The sequence below is a fragment of the Moschus berezovskii genome, chromosome 15, assembly GCF_049115385.1.
Source record: "Moschus berezovskii isolate FMDL1 chromosome 15, NW_MosBer_1.0, whole genome shotgun sequence".
Classification (NCBI taxonomy): domain Eukaryota; kingdom Metazoa; phylum Chordata; class Mammalia; order Artiodactyla; family Moschidae; genus Moschus; species Moschus berezovskii.
Genome location: NC_142474.1, coordinates 24379679 through 24396486, shown reverse-complemented (window position 1 = coordinate 24396486; position 16808 = coordinate 24379679). Strand labels below are relative to the sequence as shown.

General features: G+C 43.2%; 1 protein-coding gene across 1 annotated transcript in view; it reads right to left on the bottom strand.

Annotated features, from left to right (window-relative positions):
- Window positions 1-338: 338 nt before the first annotated feature.
- PSMF1 (proteasome inhibitor subunit 1) overlaps window positions 339-16808 on the bottom strand; it is a 41200-nt gene continuing 24730 nt past the window's right edge. Inside the window, exons 5-7 of the mRNA XM_055434660.2 lie at window positions 2998-3051; window positions 1638-1796; window positions 339-1109 (exon numbers count right to left, since the gene is read on the bottom strand). Coding sequence (XP_055290635.1) covers window positions 1058-1109; window positions 1638-1796; window positions 2998-3051 — 265 coding nt within the window. The 3' untranslated portion in view covers window positions 339-1057. The remainder of the gene's footprint in view (window positions 1110-1637; window positions 1797-2997; window positions 3052-16808) is intronic.

Here is a 16808-nt window from a genome sequence, read left to right as displayed (position 1 = left end):
CAAATGTCAGATGGGCCTGGACACAGGGCACAGGCTTCCAGAGGCCAGGCTCCCTGCTTGTCCCGAAGTCCAGCACTGTGCTGCTATGCTCATGTCGGGGCCTCACGGTGGGTGAGAGGCAGAGGGTTGCAGACTCTGTAGGTAGGCACCACACAAAGCTTTGAACCTTCATTCTTTACCTTTTGCCCCAGTTACTAAGGATCATCATGCACAGAGGCCGACACCAGGATGTTTTAGAGCAAGAAAGGCACCTCGGATTTCGCAGGTGGGCACAATGGCCCTGGGAGGGGAAGGGACTTGCATAGGGTCACTCAGTTAAGTTAGTGGCAAAAAAGAGATTAGCCTTCAGGTCTGCTCTGTTTATTCCTCTGTTCGTAGGTGGCCATTGCCCAGGCACAGACAGACCCAGAGGACAGGCTCAGACAAGCAGAACTGGGACGTCTTGCCCTTTTCAGAGTGATGCAGTCGTTCTGCAATGTGCCTGGCCTTGTGGAAGTCATCCCTGTGCCCTATGGGGGTTCCAGTCACTCATTTTCATCCATGCAGTCAGACCATCTTAGTGGTATCAGGAGCAAGAGCAATTCATGAAAGGAAGATGCCTAAGAGAGTCCTTTAGCCCCTCAAAAATCCAAACTCTCAAGTCTCATACATGGAAGGAGCTGTGCAGTAAAGAAGAGTGGGAGACCGGCAACATGATTTTTGTATTGACATTTGGTTCTTAATAATAACATCCAAAATGGGTTCTGTTCTTATAGCAATGCAGCTGGAACTGCATCAGGTCAAGGGCATATGTTGCCGGAGTCTCCCCTGGGAAGTGGAGAGGAGCTGGTGGTGAGACACACACTGATTTCTCTTTGGGACCTATACGCAGCCAGGTGGAGAACTGCAGCAGGTGCCCTGGCTCTGGTAGTGGGTGGGGAGGCAATCCCAGCCGGCCTGCAAACACATGGACAGAGTCCTTTGCCCCCAGCCCACAAGAAAATGGGTGCTGATGGGGCCCACGGTGGCAGCTCCAGGACAGTGGAGGGAAGGCTGGGACGTTACATTCTTGAGGCCTTCACAGGTACATGTCATCGTAGCCCGGCGGGGGCAGATGGTCTGGGTTAGGTCTGGAATGGAAAGAAGGGCTGGTGAGCTGGGGTGATCAAGAGTCAGGGGCACACAGGTAGACAGGGTCCTGAATGGAGGGAGCCTGCCTCCAGAATGATGTGGCGGTTTGAGGAGTTAAACACCATGTGCTCTAGAGTTGGTCTGAACTCTGATTTTCCCACGTTGGACAAGTTCCTTTATCACTCAGGGCCTCGATTTCTGTCTCTGTGAAGTATCTATCCACAAGTGCTGACATAAGAATCCACTGAGCTCCTGGCACATACAAGAAGTCCAATGAATGTGAGCAGCAACCCCTCCTCTGAGTCTTCCTGGAGGGAAGCTGGGGAAGGGAGCCAGTGACGAACGGGAAGCTCATGGAAGGCTTCAGGGAGGACCAGGCAGGGGCCTGGAGGAGGCTCCACTCTCTTGGTGGCAAGGCCCGGCACTACTGGCAATTCTGCACTTGGTGTCAGATGCCTTTATCCCTGCAATGCTGAGCTGACCCGCTATCGGGTCCCACCTCTCAGCATCCCTGAGTGAATACCTACCCAGATGGGCTGGTCCCAATGGGTCCAAAGGGGTCAAAGCGTGCTCCCGGGGGCACAGCGCCTGGAGGAAGCCGGTTTGGGAGTCCTGATGATGGGTCAATAAGTGCTCTTGGGAAGCCGGATCTCAGGGGATCCACAATCATGCCACCTCTCCGACACCTGAGGCAAGAAGGAATGATGGGTAAGCAGGTGTGGCAAGCAGCTGTTGGAGAAGAAGTGAAGGTGATGAGAATGTAGGTAAAAATGACTGGGACACCAACTCTGGATGGCTCAAGCAGACGTGCATGGATGGTTGCCTGAGTGCCAGCAGGAAGTGGGCTAGAGCAAGAACACAAAAAGCACACCTTTTCTGGCCATCATGGCCTGCACTTTCAGCTCTACAAGCTCCAGGACTCAACAACACTGAGATCCCTGGCATGTCCTACAGGGTGGTGCGATTTGATCAAGAACATGTGCTAGAACTTGTCAAGGTGAATGAAGAACCAAAACAAGGCTCTTCCAGGCACAGCTTTAGGTCTAAGGGCTAATGAATTGAGACAATTTATAATACTAGCTTTTATTTGGGTTTTTTTTGGTGTGGTTTCCTTGAAGGGTCTCTGGGCATTCTATGACTTGATTGTCCAAGTCTGACTCTTGACAGTACTCATCCCTCATGAAGTTCTATGGATCTGACTTTATGGCTCAAACTAGGATGAATAAGAAGGTGATATTACCCCAAACTCTGAGGTCAAAGTTTTAGCTTAACTGCAGCCTAAGCAAAAGTATTAAGTTAAAAAATTAAGTTAAGCTTAATTGTTCAAGCTTAACTTCAGACTTACTTTCCCCACTGTCTAAAAATGAAACACTCAAGTTGGGGACATCCTTTGCAGCAGAGCTGAAAATCTAGAAGCACTGAGCAAAGACAGTACAGTGCATAGCTGAGGCTATAACTCTATTGGGGACTTCACAAGAACTACCCCAGAGTCTAATGGGGATCAGTGACCCTCCCTTATCAAGTGAGGTCATGACCTCTGAAGAGCCCTCAGCTGACCTCAGGTCTGTAAGCCACTTGTGTGTTTTTCAGTCTTCACCTGATAGACCCCCCCGGGGTTATCGTTCCACCAGGGCAAGCAGGGCCAGAAAACAACAGTGGAACTGCCCACTGGGCTTGCTCAGCTGCTCCCCAACACTCAGAGCCCTCGTGCACTGCTCCAGGCATGGCGGAGCAGAACAGAGGCAGTGTTTCCTCAGCCACTCGGCAACAAATGCCTCCCTCACCCCAAAGGAAGACTGACGAAAAGTTCTAAAATTAGAAGATGAGCTGGGGCTGAAGGGCCACGAGACCAAGTCGTGTTGCTGCCACCTCCCCAGCAGTACTCACCCAAAGGGGTCTAGGTCCTCTCCCCCGACAGCAAACGGGCCCAGGGGATCACACCTGAAACAAACAAGGGACAATTACTGAAAGTCCCAGAGCAGCTTGGCGCCTGGGCTCCCAGAGGTCCAAAGCTGATGGCTGTGGGGACACACATGTACTCCCAGGCATGGAGGTGGTGGGAGTCCCTGCCTAAGACCATAACATGAGGGATACTTCAACATGGTCCTTGGCACAGACTAACACTGAAAATATCACATATCACAGTAACGTGAAGAGAGCTGGACACAAAGCTAGAAACATGGAGGACTCCTAATAACGTAGAAAGATAGAAATGTGAACAGTGGGGAACACACACATTTCATCTTATTCAAACCTTTCTCAGCTTCCTAAAGTCTGTACAAAGAATTAAGAACATTTAGACCAGAAAAATACTATTCTAAAATCCCAAACCAAAAGCTCAAATTTAAAAGCTTCCAAGGGTGAAACTCCAATACTTTGGCCACCTCATGCGACGAGTTGACTCGCTGGAAAAGACTCTGATGCTGGGAAGGATTGGGGATGGGAGGAGACGGGGACGACAGAGAATGAGATGGCTGGATGGCATCACCGACTCGATGGACATGAGTTTGAGTGGACTCTGGGAGTTGGTGATGGACAGGGAGGCCTGGCGTGCTGTGATTCATGGGGTCGCTAAGAGTCGGACACGACTGAGCGACTGAACTGAACTGAGAGCCTTTTACTCGGAGAAGGCAATGGCAACCCACTCCAGTACTCTTGCCTGGAGAATCCCATGGACGGAGGAGCCTGGTGGGCCATGGGGTCGCTAAGAGTTGGACACGACTGAGCGACTGAACTGAACTGAACTGAACTGAAGGGTGGAGTGAGATGGGTGCTCACACACAGCTAGAACTGTGTTTCTCAACCTTTTTCTCATTATTGTCTCCGCATGAAATGTTAAAAGCAGATACTGTGTATCATTTTATGCACTGGAAACCACTGGGTAGCCACAAAATTTCTAAGGTTTTTTCTACCCCCCACCAAGAACCAATTTTTGCCCACACTGAGACTGCAGGAGCCAGAAGCATAAATTAGTGTACGCTTTGTGGAAACCAAGTTTATACTAATACACACACACACACACAAAATGTAACTGCCTCTCAAAAGTCTTTTATATCTTTACATTTCATGGTCTGATAATTTTATGCCTAGGTATCCATCATAAGGGCTTCCATGTGGCTCAATGGTCAACAATCTGCTGCCAATGTACGAGGATGGGGAAGATCCCCTGGAGAAGGAAATGACAATCCAGTCCAGTATTCTTGTCTGGGAAAACCCAGGACAGAGGAGCCTGGTGGGCTACAGGCAATGGGGTCACAAAAGAGTCACATATGCCTTAGTGACTAAACAACAACAAATTCATCTTAAAGAAATTCAAATATCATCATAAAGACTTTAACCAAGGGAACTGGTCACAAATGGGGACCAGTTAGGTAGATCATGCAGCCATGGAAACATGTTCTTAGAATGTTTAAAAATGATGTGGAAAAATGTTTACGTTCTACTGTTAACTGTAGAGAAAAGGGGATTACCAACAGCCTAGGAAAAATGTGTGTGCATATAAAAACTAGAAAGAAGTGTAACTGAAAATAAAAACAGTGACAGTTATATCTGGGTGACATTTCTTCTTTATACTTTCCTACTTTTCCTATTAAAGGATCTGGCTATGGATATAATGAAACAAAAAAGATCTGGTATTCGAAAAAGTGTGCTTTGGAATCTACTTGGAGCTCTGGCAAGGAATACAAACCTGACAGTTCTGGGGCATGGCAGACCTCAGAAAAGCTTTGTAAATAGCAGTTAATCGAAGCTTACAGTAAGAAGCCATTAATTAAAGAACTGGGAAAGAATCCAAAAGGAGGTGCTTCTCCAGTCAGTTCTACCAATGAGCTGGAAAAGACATTGTGATTAGGTGGACATGGTTTCCAAGGGAAGCAATTTTTCCTGATTGAGGTTATTGTTTCCAAGCCATGGTTCATGGAGCTGGCAGTCAAACTTTCTGGTGGCCTCCCAATAACTTGCCTCACTGGACAGACCAGGTGGTGCAGAGGGCAGGAAGCATTTTATCTATCTCCACAAACTGCCCCCTTACAGAGCAGCAAACAGAACCAACGATAACAATGACTTGGAGAAATGAGCCTTGATGGTTCCTGAAACATGGAGCCATCTCTATTTTTCTCTCTGAGGCCACAGTGTGTGAGGAGAGAAGAAATAAAGAACAACAGAGGTAAGAAAGGCAGTTGCCAGGCCCACCCCAACAATTTGGGTACTTCAAATGGTCATGGCATATCCCTTAGGCTCATACTCAACACAGTCTAACTGCAACCCACGCACCCTTCTGTGAGCTCCTCATATACACACCCAGAACCTATTACAAAATAGTCTCAGTCCTGAATGTGCTGAATGAGGCTCTCAGGATTAAAAAAAAATAAAAAGTTAATTTTTGTACAGTCTCTAGAATCAAGTCCCTAAAACTTCATCTGGTAATCAACTGAAGAAGAGTGTGAGCATGCTGTCATCTCAGTCACATTTGACTCTTTGCCACCTATGGGCTATAGCCTGCCAGGCTCCTCTGTCCATGGGATTTTACAGGCATGAATACTGGAGTGGGTTGCATGCCCTCTTCGAGGGGATCTTCCCGACCCAGGGATTGAACCCAATTGCATTGGCAGGCAGGTTCTTAAAGCTGAGCCACCTGGGAAGCCCCCGAAGGAGAATGCTGGTACACTAAATGCTATAGGCACATCTGCCTGGCTGGGCCCACTGGACTGTCTAATGGGATTTGGGGGTGATCCTGACCACATATAATTTCCTCATTCTCTCCTTTGCTCTTAGATAAAAACAACTTGGCTCTCTTGGGCACACAAATCCTGCTGATGCCATTCTTCTGGCTGAGGTGGTCTGATGAACAGAAAAAACCTCGGGACTCTAGGTGGGGGGCTGCCTGGATGGTTGGCAGGCATCTGTCACAAAATCTTTGCACCTCAGTCTTTAAAAATGTAAAAATCTAAGCAGTAACAGTCACAGGGTCTGCTGTGACGGTGAAACGTCGTATTGGACATGAACAGATTTGTTGACAGGAAAAGCTTGGAAGAATGGAATAACAGCAGCTGCCGATATTTACTGACAGCTTGCTTTGTGTCAGGCACCATGCTAAATTTAGTTTTTAAGATTTAATTTTGTGAATAGGTAATGCCTTCACCAGTTTTAAAATTTAAGACAATACACAGATAGAATTCAAAATTTAAAGGTTACATAGATCCATAATCTTGTGCTGAATGTGTTTTGGAATTCAGAATTTTTCATATTTTAGAAATATGAGTATACCAAACATATTACTGTGTAGCACCCTGTAAACAAAACCCTAATATTTCTGCAAAATGAATGAGAATTCACATAAAATGAATATATAAAGAACTTCATGCCACTTCAGGTCACGTTTTGCTACCAAAAAAGGTTTGGCGCCAATCTTATGAAAAAAAAAATAAAACAACACTTTTTTTCAGTGCTCTTTTGATTTCAGAGCTGTAGATAAAAGATTCTGGACCTGTACAAGGAAAAAAAAAATCTCCTTCTTAGCCCTGTCATCCAGCCTACCAGGTCTTCCCATAGACAACTACTAACATCAGCTTCTTCTACGTCCTTCCAAAGATACTTGCATATATGAGCAAATATGCATCTCCTCTACTTTTTAAACAGATGGATGTGCAGAGTTCTTTATATACATTACCTTATTTCATCTTGGTAACAGCCCTCTGAGGCCATGACTTTTATACTTATTTTACAAATGAGGAAACTGAGGCTCAAAGAAGCAAGTGTTCATACACAAGCCAGATAGGTATAAGCAGCCAAGAATGAATTTACACCAGGTTTGCCCAATTTCAAAAGCCATGTTCCTTTAATTGGTGTGTTGAGACCATTTACATTTAATGTGATATGTTTAGATTTAGGTCTGCCATTTTACTATTGCTTTTCCATTTGTTCCCTTTTTTCTTTCTTCTGTTTTCTCTCTTCATAGTTCAACAGAAGGGGTGAAGAGTGGAAACAGTGACCGATTTTATTTTCTTGGGCTCCAAAATCACTGCGGATGGTGACTGCAGTCATGAAATCAAGACACTTGCTCCTTGGAAGGAAAGCTATGAAAACCTAGACAGTGCATTAAAAAGCAGAGACAATATTTTACTTACAAAGATCCATAGAGTTAAATTATGCTTTTTCCATTAGTCATGAACAGATGTGAGAGTTGGACCATAAAGGGTAAGCACCAAAGAATTTATGCTTGTTAATTGTGGTGTCAGAGAAGACTCTTGAGAATCCCTTGGACTGCAAGGAGATCAAAACAGTCAACCCTAAAGGAAATCAACCCTGAATATTCACTGGAAGGACAGATACTGAAGCTCCAATACTTTGGCTATCTGATGGGAAGAGCCGACTCTTTGGAAAAAACTCTGATGCTGGGCAAGATTGAAGATGGGGATGACAGAGGATGAAATGGTTGGATGGCATCACTGACAACACACAAGAGTTTGAGGAAACCCCAGGAGATAGTCGAGGACACAGGAGCCTGGTGTGGTGCAGTCCATGGGGTTGCAAAGAGTTGGACACAACTTAGCAACTGAACAACAACAAATTAAACATATTCTAATTCTCTTGAATTAGAGAACAGCCTATTATAGTTATCTAAATATTTACTTTAGACATTATTTTGCCAATCAAGGTCCGTCTAGTCAAGGCTATGGTTTTTCCAGTGGTCATGTATGGATGTGACAGCTGGACTGTGAAGAAAGCTGATCGCCAAAGAATTGATGCTTTTGAACTGTGGTGCTGGAGAAGACTCCTGAGAGTCCCTTGGACTGCAAGGAGATCCAACCAGTCCATTCTAAAGGAGATCAGTCCTGAGTGTTCATTGGAAGGACTGATGCTAAAGCTGAAGCTCCAATACTTCGGCCACCTCAGGCGAAGAGCTGACTCACTGGAAAACTCTGATGTTGGGAGGGACTGGGGGCAGGAGGAGAAGGAGACGACAGAGAATGAGATGGCTGGATGGCATCACCGACTCGATGGACATGAGTTTGAGTGAACTCCGGGAGTTGGTGATGGACAGGGAGGCCTGGTGTGCTGTGATTCATGGGGTCGCAGAGGTCGGACATGACTGAGCGACTGAACTATTTACCATTTTTATTGCTCTTCCTTTATTCCTGATGTTCCAAGTTTCTATTTGATTTCCCTTCCCTTCTGTCTGAAGAACTTTCATTAGCAATTTCTTCTGAGAAAATCTGTTGACTATGAATTCTCTTAGTATCATTTATACTAAGAATGTCTTAAAATCCTTCAGAAATAAGATGATGTATTTGTTGGATACAGAATTCTGGTTCTGACAATTCTTTTTTTCTCCATATTTTAAGAATAATGATCAACTTATTTCTTGTTTTCTGATGAGAAATCCACAATTATTCAAATTCTTATTCCACTAAATGCAAAACATGTTTCTCTCTAGTTGCTTTCATGACTTTTTTTTTTTTCTCATTTTTAGCAATGTGATTATGTATGAGCATGAACTTCTTTGGGTTTATCCTGTTTAAGATTTGCTGAGCTTTTAAAATCTGTACGTTTATGTCTTCTGCCAAATCTGAAAAGTTTTTAGCCATTATTTTCTTCAAATAATTTTTCTGTACTACACTCTTTCTCTTCTCCTTCTAAGAGTCTTATGGTCCCAGTGTTAGATCTTCTATAAGAAGGTTCCCAGGTTCTGTTTATTTTAAAATATTTTCTCTCTGTTGTTCAGACAGGATAATTTCTATTGCTTTATTTCAAGTACTGAATATTTCCTCTGTTTCCGCTATTCTGCTACTGATTCATTCAGTGAAGTTATTCTGATTATTGTGTTTTTCATTTCTGAAATTCCCATTCGGTTATTCTTTGTATCTTGTTTCTAAGCTGAGATCTGTCATTCCATTTGTTTCAAGACTATTTGCCCTTACTTCCCTGAGCATTTTTGTAACAGCTGCTTTATCTGTCTGTCAGCTAATTATTTCAACATTTGTGCCACCTTGGAATACTGGCGTCTGTTTCGTCTTTTTGTGAGCTGAAATTTTCTTGATTCTTTGTAGTCCCCCCAATTTTTAATATTTTATGAGGTTTCAGGAAAACCCTGATATTGTTGTCTTAGCAGGCAATCAACACAGCTGGGTCTGGGATTCAAGCTCAGGTTTCAATGTCAGTTCTGTTTGCAAAGCCTTTGTAGTGCTATCTAGTTCTGTACCACATATGTGCTCTCCAGTGGTCAGTCTGAGACCCGGCAGTGGGCGATACTACAGTTCTGTTCCCAAAGTTTTTGGTGTGCTATTTAGAATCACATCCACTTATGTACATTGTGCAGATAAGGCCTGGAGTCCACAAACTTTACAGAGTTGCTTTCTGAACTCTTCCCTTTCTATGATCTATCATAGAAGGAAATGGCAACCAACCCCAGTATTCTTGCTTGGAGAATTCCATGGACAGAGGAGTCCATGGGATCACAAAGAGTCGGACACGACTGAGCGACTAACACATCTCCTGGTACCTTCTAGGTCCTTGGGGCTTTTCTTTTGGTCCTCTGGCCAGAAAACTGGGGCACTGCTTACCTTGCTCTGCCATGTACTTCCCCTGACAGTGTCTATGTCCACATGCCTGTATCAAGTGGAGGGAGAACAAAGAGAGGATAAAAAGCAGCAGTGGTTCACTTCATACTCTTGAAACAAGTCTTATTGGAAAGGAACGGTCTTTTCTCTCAGTTTTAAGTGTTTTTGGACTGTCACATGTTGGGAATTTTTGGAGAAAAGGAAGAAAATACATTTTCTTCCCACTCTCTCTAAGCACCAGACCCCATTCTCAGTACTTTAGCCAGAATGGAGGACTCTCCTGGAGTGCTCTCTTTCCATGCCAAGATCTAATTCTTTGTTTTGGGCTTCCTTGAGTTCATACCAGAGGCCAGTTTATTGGTATTTCGGCCTTTGGTCTTCTCTCCCAAGTACCTGCTACTATTTTTCAGCATCCTCAAATAACTGCTCCATGCATTCTGTATAGCTGCAGTCAATGGGAAAGTCAGGATGGAGTGTGCTTACTCCAGAACCAGAAGTTTCCAAACCTGGGCTTTTAACTGGTACACAATACCAATACTAACACAGTGCTGGTCTGCGCTCACTGGTGGCTACCAGGCGTGAACACAAGATTCTCCATCTGCATATCACACTTCTACACTTCTTTGGAAGCGCTGGTTGTGTTTTCACAGCGCTGCCGGCAGCAGCTACCTGAGGATTTCTAGACCCGGACCCCGATTCGGTTTTCACAGCATTGTTTGAATCACCGAGGCCAGTTCTGCTCAAGTTGTTATGTGCACACGAATTGGAGGGTGAATCTTGCTAAAATGCAGGTTTTACTTCAGAAGATCAGGAATGGGATCTAAGATGCTTCATTCTGTAAAAGCGCCCGTGTAATCTGACATTGCTGGTCTGGGGATGGCTAGGCTGCTTCCCAGTGAGGATACAAGTTCAGCTGGGGAATCACGGTGATCTAGGTTTATGGACTTTGTCCTGCCAAATGTGGAAACTCAGGACTGGGAAATGGAGATGCTGGTAACTGCAGACAAGACTGTGTGTACAAGCAGAGCACCAGCTACGTGTTCTGAGCAAGCAGAGCACCTCACCTTTCCCTTTCCTGATCCCGAGGATATCCTGTGAGTTCAGAGGTGAATGGGAGATTGAGAATGGTTGGAAAATACTGCATTTAGGCTATGTGAACAAAGATTTTTAAAAGAAAAATATGCATATTTCATACTAAAGAATTGTAAGAAAAATGTTACCCATCATCTGACTCTAACACAATGATTATTTTCGCTATTTCTTTCTCGTCTTTTTATGGGCATATTTTTATATGTTTATATGAACATTACTATACAGTCCACAGAATTCTGCAGGCCAGCATACTGGAGTGGGCAGCTAACATTTAGGTACAATTAGATCTGCTTTCCTCCATTTGTGTCCTATATTTCTCATGCTGATTGTGCTTGCTATTAGAATTTTTAATGACCAAATAATACTCACTAAGTGAAGAAAATCTTTAAAATTCTTCTAATATAGGTCTTGGTATTGCTTCTGGTGTGTGTAATTATAAATAATGCTGTAATTAGTAACTTTCATGTTCATGTTTTTTTTTCCATGTTAGAAAAAAGTTAACTGTTATCCTTCGCCCATCTGACCAGTGTATGACGGGAACAGACAATCCGTTCCTCTGGGCAAGAGACAGAAAGCAGTTGTACTCAGGAGCTTCCACTATACCTAATTTAGATGATTTAGAAAGTGAGATCTGGGTCCTTTAAGCAGAAGAGATTTAGACATTATTTTCAGACTGAGCTGACGTAGTAATGGCACAAGAGTCCTCAGAACTCTAGGGAAGGGGAAATGTACTCTGCATTTGGTAAAAATGGCCCCTTCTCAATCTTCCATACTTCTTAATCCCCAGAATCTGTGAGTGTGATAAGAAATCACTCCTACATTTATGTTTTATGGCACAGAGGACCTCAGAAATGGGGGATTATCTGGGTGGGCTAATCTAATCATATGGACCTTTAAAAGCAGAGAACTTTCTCTGGCTGGTGGCAGAAGAAAAGGTGAAAGGGAAGACTTGAAACATGAGAAGAACCTGACACATTGCTGTTGGCTTTAAATATGGAGGCAGCCATGTAAGGAGAAATGCAAGAAGTACACCCGGGGCAGATTCGTGTCAATGTATGGCAAAACCAACCAATATATTAATGTAAAGTAATTTGCCTCCAATAAAAAAAATTTTTAAAAATAAATAAAACTATTGATAAAGCAAAAAAAAAAAAAAAAAAAAGATGATGAGAGGTCTCCAGTCAACAGACAGCAAGGAATGGGGTAACAATAAGAAACTAAATTTGGATTCAGTTAAGCTTACAAATGTTATAAGGATGATGTCTTTCTAAATAATTTAAAAGAAAAAGGAGACTAACTCCAGCAATGAAAAGGATAGGCAAATGACATCAAAATAGAGGGAGAATGCGAATTAATACCATTGTTTAGGAAGGCAACAGGGCAATGTGTATCAAAATCTTTATAAAGAGGCTTAGTCCTTCAGCTCAGTTGAGTTCTGACTCAGTCATGTCTGACTCTTTGCAACCCCATGGACTGCAGCACACCAGGCTTCCCTGGCCATCACCATCTCCTGGAGTTTGCTCAAACTCATGTCCATCTAACTGGTGATGCCATCCAACCATCTCATCCTCTGTCATCCCCTTCTCCTCCTGCCTTCAATCTTTCCCAGCATCAGAGTCTTTTCAAATGAGTCAGTTCTTTGCATCAGGTGGCCAGTTTTGGAGTTTCAGCTTCAGCATCAGTCCTTCCAATGAACATTCAGGACTGATTTCCTTTAGGACAGACTGGTTTGACCCCCGTGCACTCCAAGGGACTCTCAAGAGTCTTTCCAACACCACAGTTCAAAAGCATCAATTCTTCGGCACTAAGCTTTCATTATAGTCCAACTCTCACATCCATACATGATATTGCAGAAACCATAGCTTTGACTAGATGGATCTTTGTTGGCAAAGTGATGTCTCTGCTTTTTAATATGCTGTCTAGGTTGGTCACAGCTTTTCTTCCAAGGAGCAAGCGTCTTAAAATTTCATGGCTGCAGTCACCACCTGCAGTGATTTTAGAGCAGCCCGAAATAAAGTCTGCCACTGTTTCCCCATCTATTTGCCATGAAGTGATGGGACTGCATGCCATGATCTTCATTTTTTGAATACTGAGCTTTAAGCTAACTTTTTCACTCTCCTCTTTCACTTTCATCAAGAGGCTCTTTAGTTCTTCTTTGCTTTCTGCCATAAAGGTGGTGTCATCTGCATATCTGAGGCTACTGATATTTCTCCTGGCAATCTTGATTCCAGCTTGTGCATCACCCAGCCCAGCATTTAGCATGATGTACTCTGCATATAAGTTAAATAAGCAAGCAGACAATATACAGCCTTAATGTACTCCTTTTCCAATTTGTAACCAGTCTGCTGTCCCATGTAAAGTTTTAACTGCTGCTTCTTGACCTGCATACAGATTTCTCAGGAGGCAGGTCAGGTGGTCTGGTATCCCCATCTCTTGAAGAATTTTTCACAGTTTGTTGTGATCCACACAGTCAAAGGCTTTGGCACAGTCAATAAAGCAGAAACAGATGTTTTTCTGGAATTCTGTTGCTTTTCTGATGATCCAACGGATGTTGGCAATTTGATCTCCAGTTCCTCTGCTTTTTCTAAATTCATCTCAAACATCTGGAAGTTCAACGTTCATGTACTGTTGAAGCCTGGCTTGGAGAATTTTGAGCATTACTTGGCTAGCATGTGAGATGAGTACAACTGTGCGGTAAGTTGAACATTCTTTGGCATTGCCTTTCTTTGGGACTGGAATGAAAACTGACCTTTTCCAGTCCTGTGGCCACTGCTGAGTTTTCCAAATTTGCTGGCATATTGAGTGTAGCACTTTCACAGCACCATCTTTTAGGATTTGAAATGGCTCAACTGGAATTCTGTCACCTCCACTAGCTTTGTTCATAGAGATGTTTCCTAAGGCCCACTTAACTTCACATTCCAGGATCTATGGCTCTAGGTGAGTGATCACACCATTGTGGTTATCTTGGTCATGAAGATCTTTTTTGTATAGTTCTTCTGTGTATTCTGGGACTTCCCTGGTGGCTCAGATGGTAAAGCGTCTGCCTACAATGTGGGAGACCCAGGTTCAATCCCTGGGTCGGGAAGATCCCTTGGAGAAGGGAAAGGCAGCCCACTCCAGTACACTTGCCTGGAAAATCCCATGGACAGAGGAGCTGGGAGGCCACAGTCCACGGGGTTGCAGAGTTGGACACGACTGAGCGACTTCACTATCACTTTCTGTGTATTCTTGCCACCTTTTCTTAATATCTTCTCCTTCTGTTAGAGCCATACCGTTTCTGTCCTTTAGCGTGCCCATCTCTGCATGAAATGTTCCCTTGGTATCTCTAAATTTATTGAAGGTATCTCTAGTCTTTCCCATTCTATTGTTTTCCTCTATTTCTTTGCATTGATCACTGAGGAAGGCTTTCTTATCTCTCCTTTCTATTCTTTGGAACTCTGCATTCAGATGGATATATCTTTCCTTTTCTCTTTTGCCTTTAGCTTCTCTTCTTTTCTCATCTATTTGTAAGGCGCCCTCAAATAACCATTTTGCCTTTCTGCATTTCTTTTTCTTGGGGATGGTCTTGATCCTTGTCTTCTGTACAATGTCATGAACCTCCATCCATAGTTCTTCAGGCAGTCTGTCTATCAGATCTAATCCCTTAAATCTATTTGTCACTTCCACTGTATAATCATAAGGGATGTGATTTACGCCATGACTGAATGGTCTAGTGGTCTTCCCTACTTTCTTCAATTTCAGTCTGAATTTGGCAATAAAGCGTTCATGATCTGAGCAATAGTCAGCTCTTGGTCTTGTTTTTGCTGACTGTATAGAGCTTCTCCATCTTTGGTTGCAAAGAATATAATCAATCTGATTTTGGTATCAATCATCTTGTGATGTCCATGTGTAGAGTCCTCTCTTGTGTTGTTGGAAGAGGGTGTTTGCTATGATCAGTGTGTTCTCTTGGCAAAACTCTGTTAGCCTTTGCCCTGCTTCATTCTGTACTCCAAGGCCAAATTTGCCTGTTATTCCAGGCATCTCTTGACTTCCTACTTTTGCATTCCAGTCCCCTATGATGAACAGGACATCTTTTTTGGGTATTAGTTCCAGAAGGTCTTGTAGGTCTTCATAGAACCATTCAACTTCAGCTTCTTCAGCATTACTGGTTGGGGCAAAGACTTGGATTACTGTGATATTGAATGGTTTGCCTTGGAAGTGAACAAGAGATCATTCTGTCATTTCTGAGACTGCACCCAAGTACTGCATTTTGGACTCTTGTTGATAATGAGAGTTACTCCATGTCTTCTAAGGGATTCTTGACCACAGTAGTAGATATAACAGTCATCTGAATTAAGTTCTCCCATTCCAGTCCATTTTAATTCACTGATTCCTAAAATGTCAATGTTCATTCTTGCCATCTCCTGTTTGATTACTTCCAATTCATGGACCTAACATTCCAGGTTCCTATGCAATATTGCTCTTTACAGGTTCGTCCTTAATGTAGTTAATTCTACCGTTGGGAATGCACGCTAAGAAAATTCAGAGCTGTGCTCTAAGTTGCATGAAAAGCATGTTCCCTGAAGCTATGGTAGCCTCAAATTAGAAATGACTTAGGCTAAAAAAAACCTCCTTGCATCATCCTGGTTTTTTCTTCCCATCATTAAGCCAACCCATAAGCAAGTCCTGTAAAGTGTACTTCCAAATATATCCCAGATTATCCTTGTATCTGCCACCATCTACCACCATTATTTCTTGCCAGAGTGCCTGTGTCAGCTCCTTACCTGATCTTATTGTTTCTACTCTTGTCCCTCTCTAATCCATTCTCTACAAAGGAGCCATAGGAATTTAAAAAAAAAGGAAATGATATCAACTCTCTCTCTTGCTAAACACACCTAGTGATTTCCCACTGCTCCTGACTTTGACCCCAAGGCTCTACACAAACTGTTCTGTGCTTAGCCCTACAGAGTCATCTCCTATCACCATATCTCACCATGTTCCAACCATACCAGCTTTCTCTTTGTTCTTGGAATAACGCAAGCCAAGATAGTTTCTTCTGAAGTAATGGCTGATATAAGTGTCAAAAGGAGAAAATACTAAGGGCTGAATCCCACACCAACATTTATGAGCTGTTTCTTTGGGCAAGTTGATTAACCTGTGTCTCAGTTTTCTTTTCCAAAAAGTGGGATAACAAGAGCAGGTACCTCTCATTCTCTTGCTAGTGAAGATTAAGAGAGACTATATTCTATACCAGTGTAATAATAGCTTGGCACACAGTAAAGGCTCAATAAATATTAACTATGTAAGCTGACATTCTAAATGGGATGCCTTTGAGGGGGGAAATGGTTAAAAAGGTCCCAAATGAATCACTTTCTATCCAAAACATTTTGACGGCTACCATTACCCCAGGATCAAAGCCAGGTCCTTATCACATAAGATCCCTTGTGATGTGGTTCCCACATTACCTATTCTCCGTTCACACGCCAGCACAAGTAATATAACCCCTTGGTCCCTCCCCTGCTTATACACACACAAACACACACACGAGATGACAAGATGATTTCACAGCCACATTTATATCCATTTTTCTCATGGCCACAAATACCAACTACTCCTAATACTACAGAACTTTTATTAGTCCCTTAAAATTTAGTTCATCATGCGTTATCTCACTGAAGCCCTTTCTTCTATGTCTTGTCCCAACTCAACCCTTCAGAATAATCACCCTTCTGTGAGTTTCAACAGACCTGAGACAAACTTCTTTAATTTTTTTAGAAAAACTTACAGTCTGGAATAAAAAGGGCAATCAGCTCTAACCAACTGTGAACTCCTTGAAGGCTGAGTCCCTATCCAATATTCTATTATTATAATACAACTTCTGCTCATGAATGACTGTGGTCAAGTTCAGTTCAGTTCAGTCGCTCAGTTGTGTCCGACTCTTTGTGACCTCACAGCACGCCAGGCCTCCCTATCCATCAGCAACTCCCGGAGTTCATTCAAACTCATGTCCATCGAGTTGGTGATGCCATCCAGCCATCTCATTCTCTGTCGTCCCCTTCTTCTCCGGCC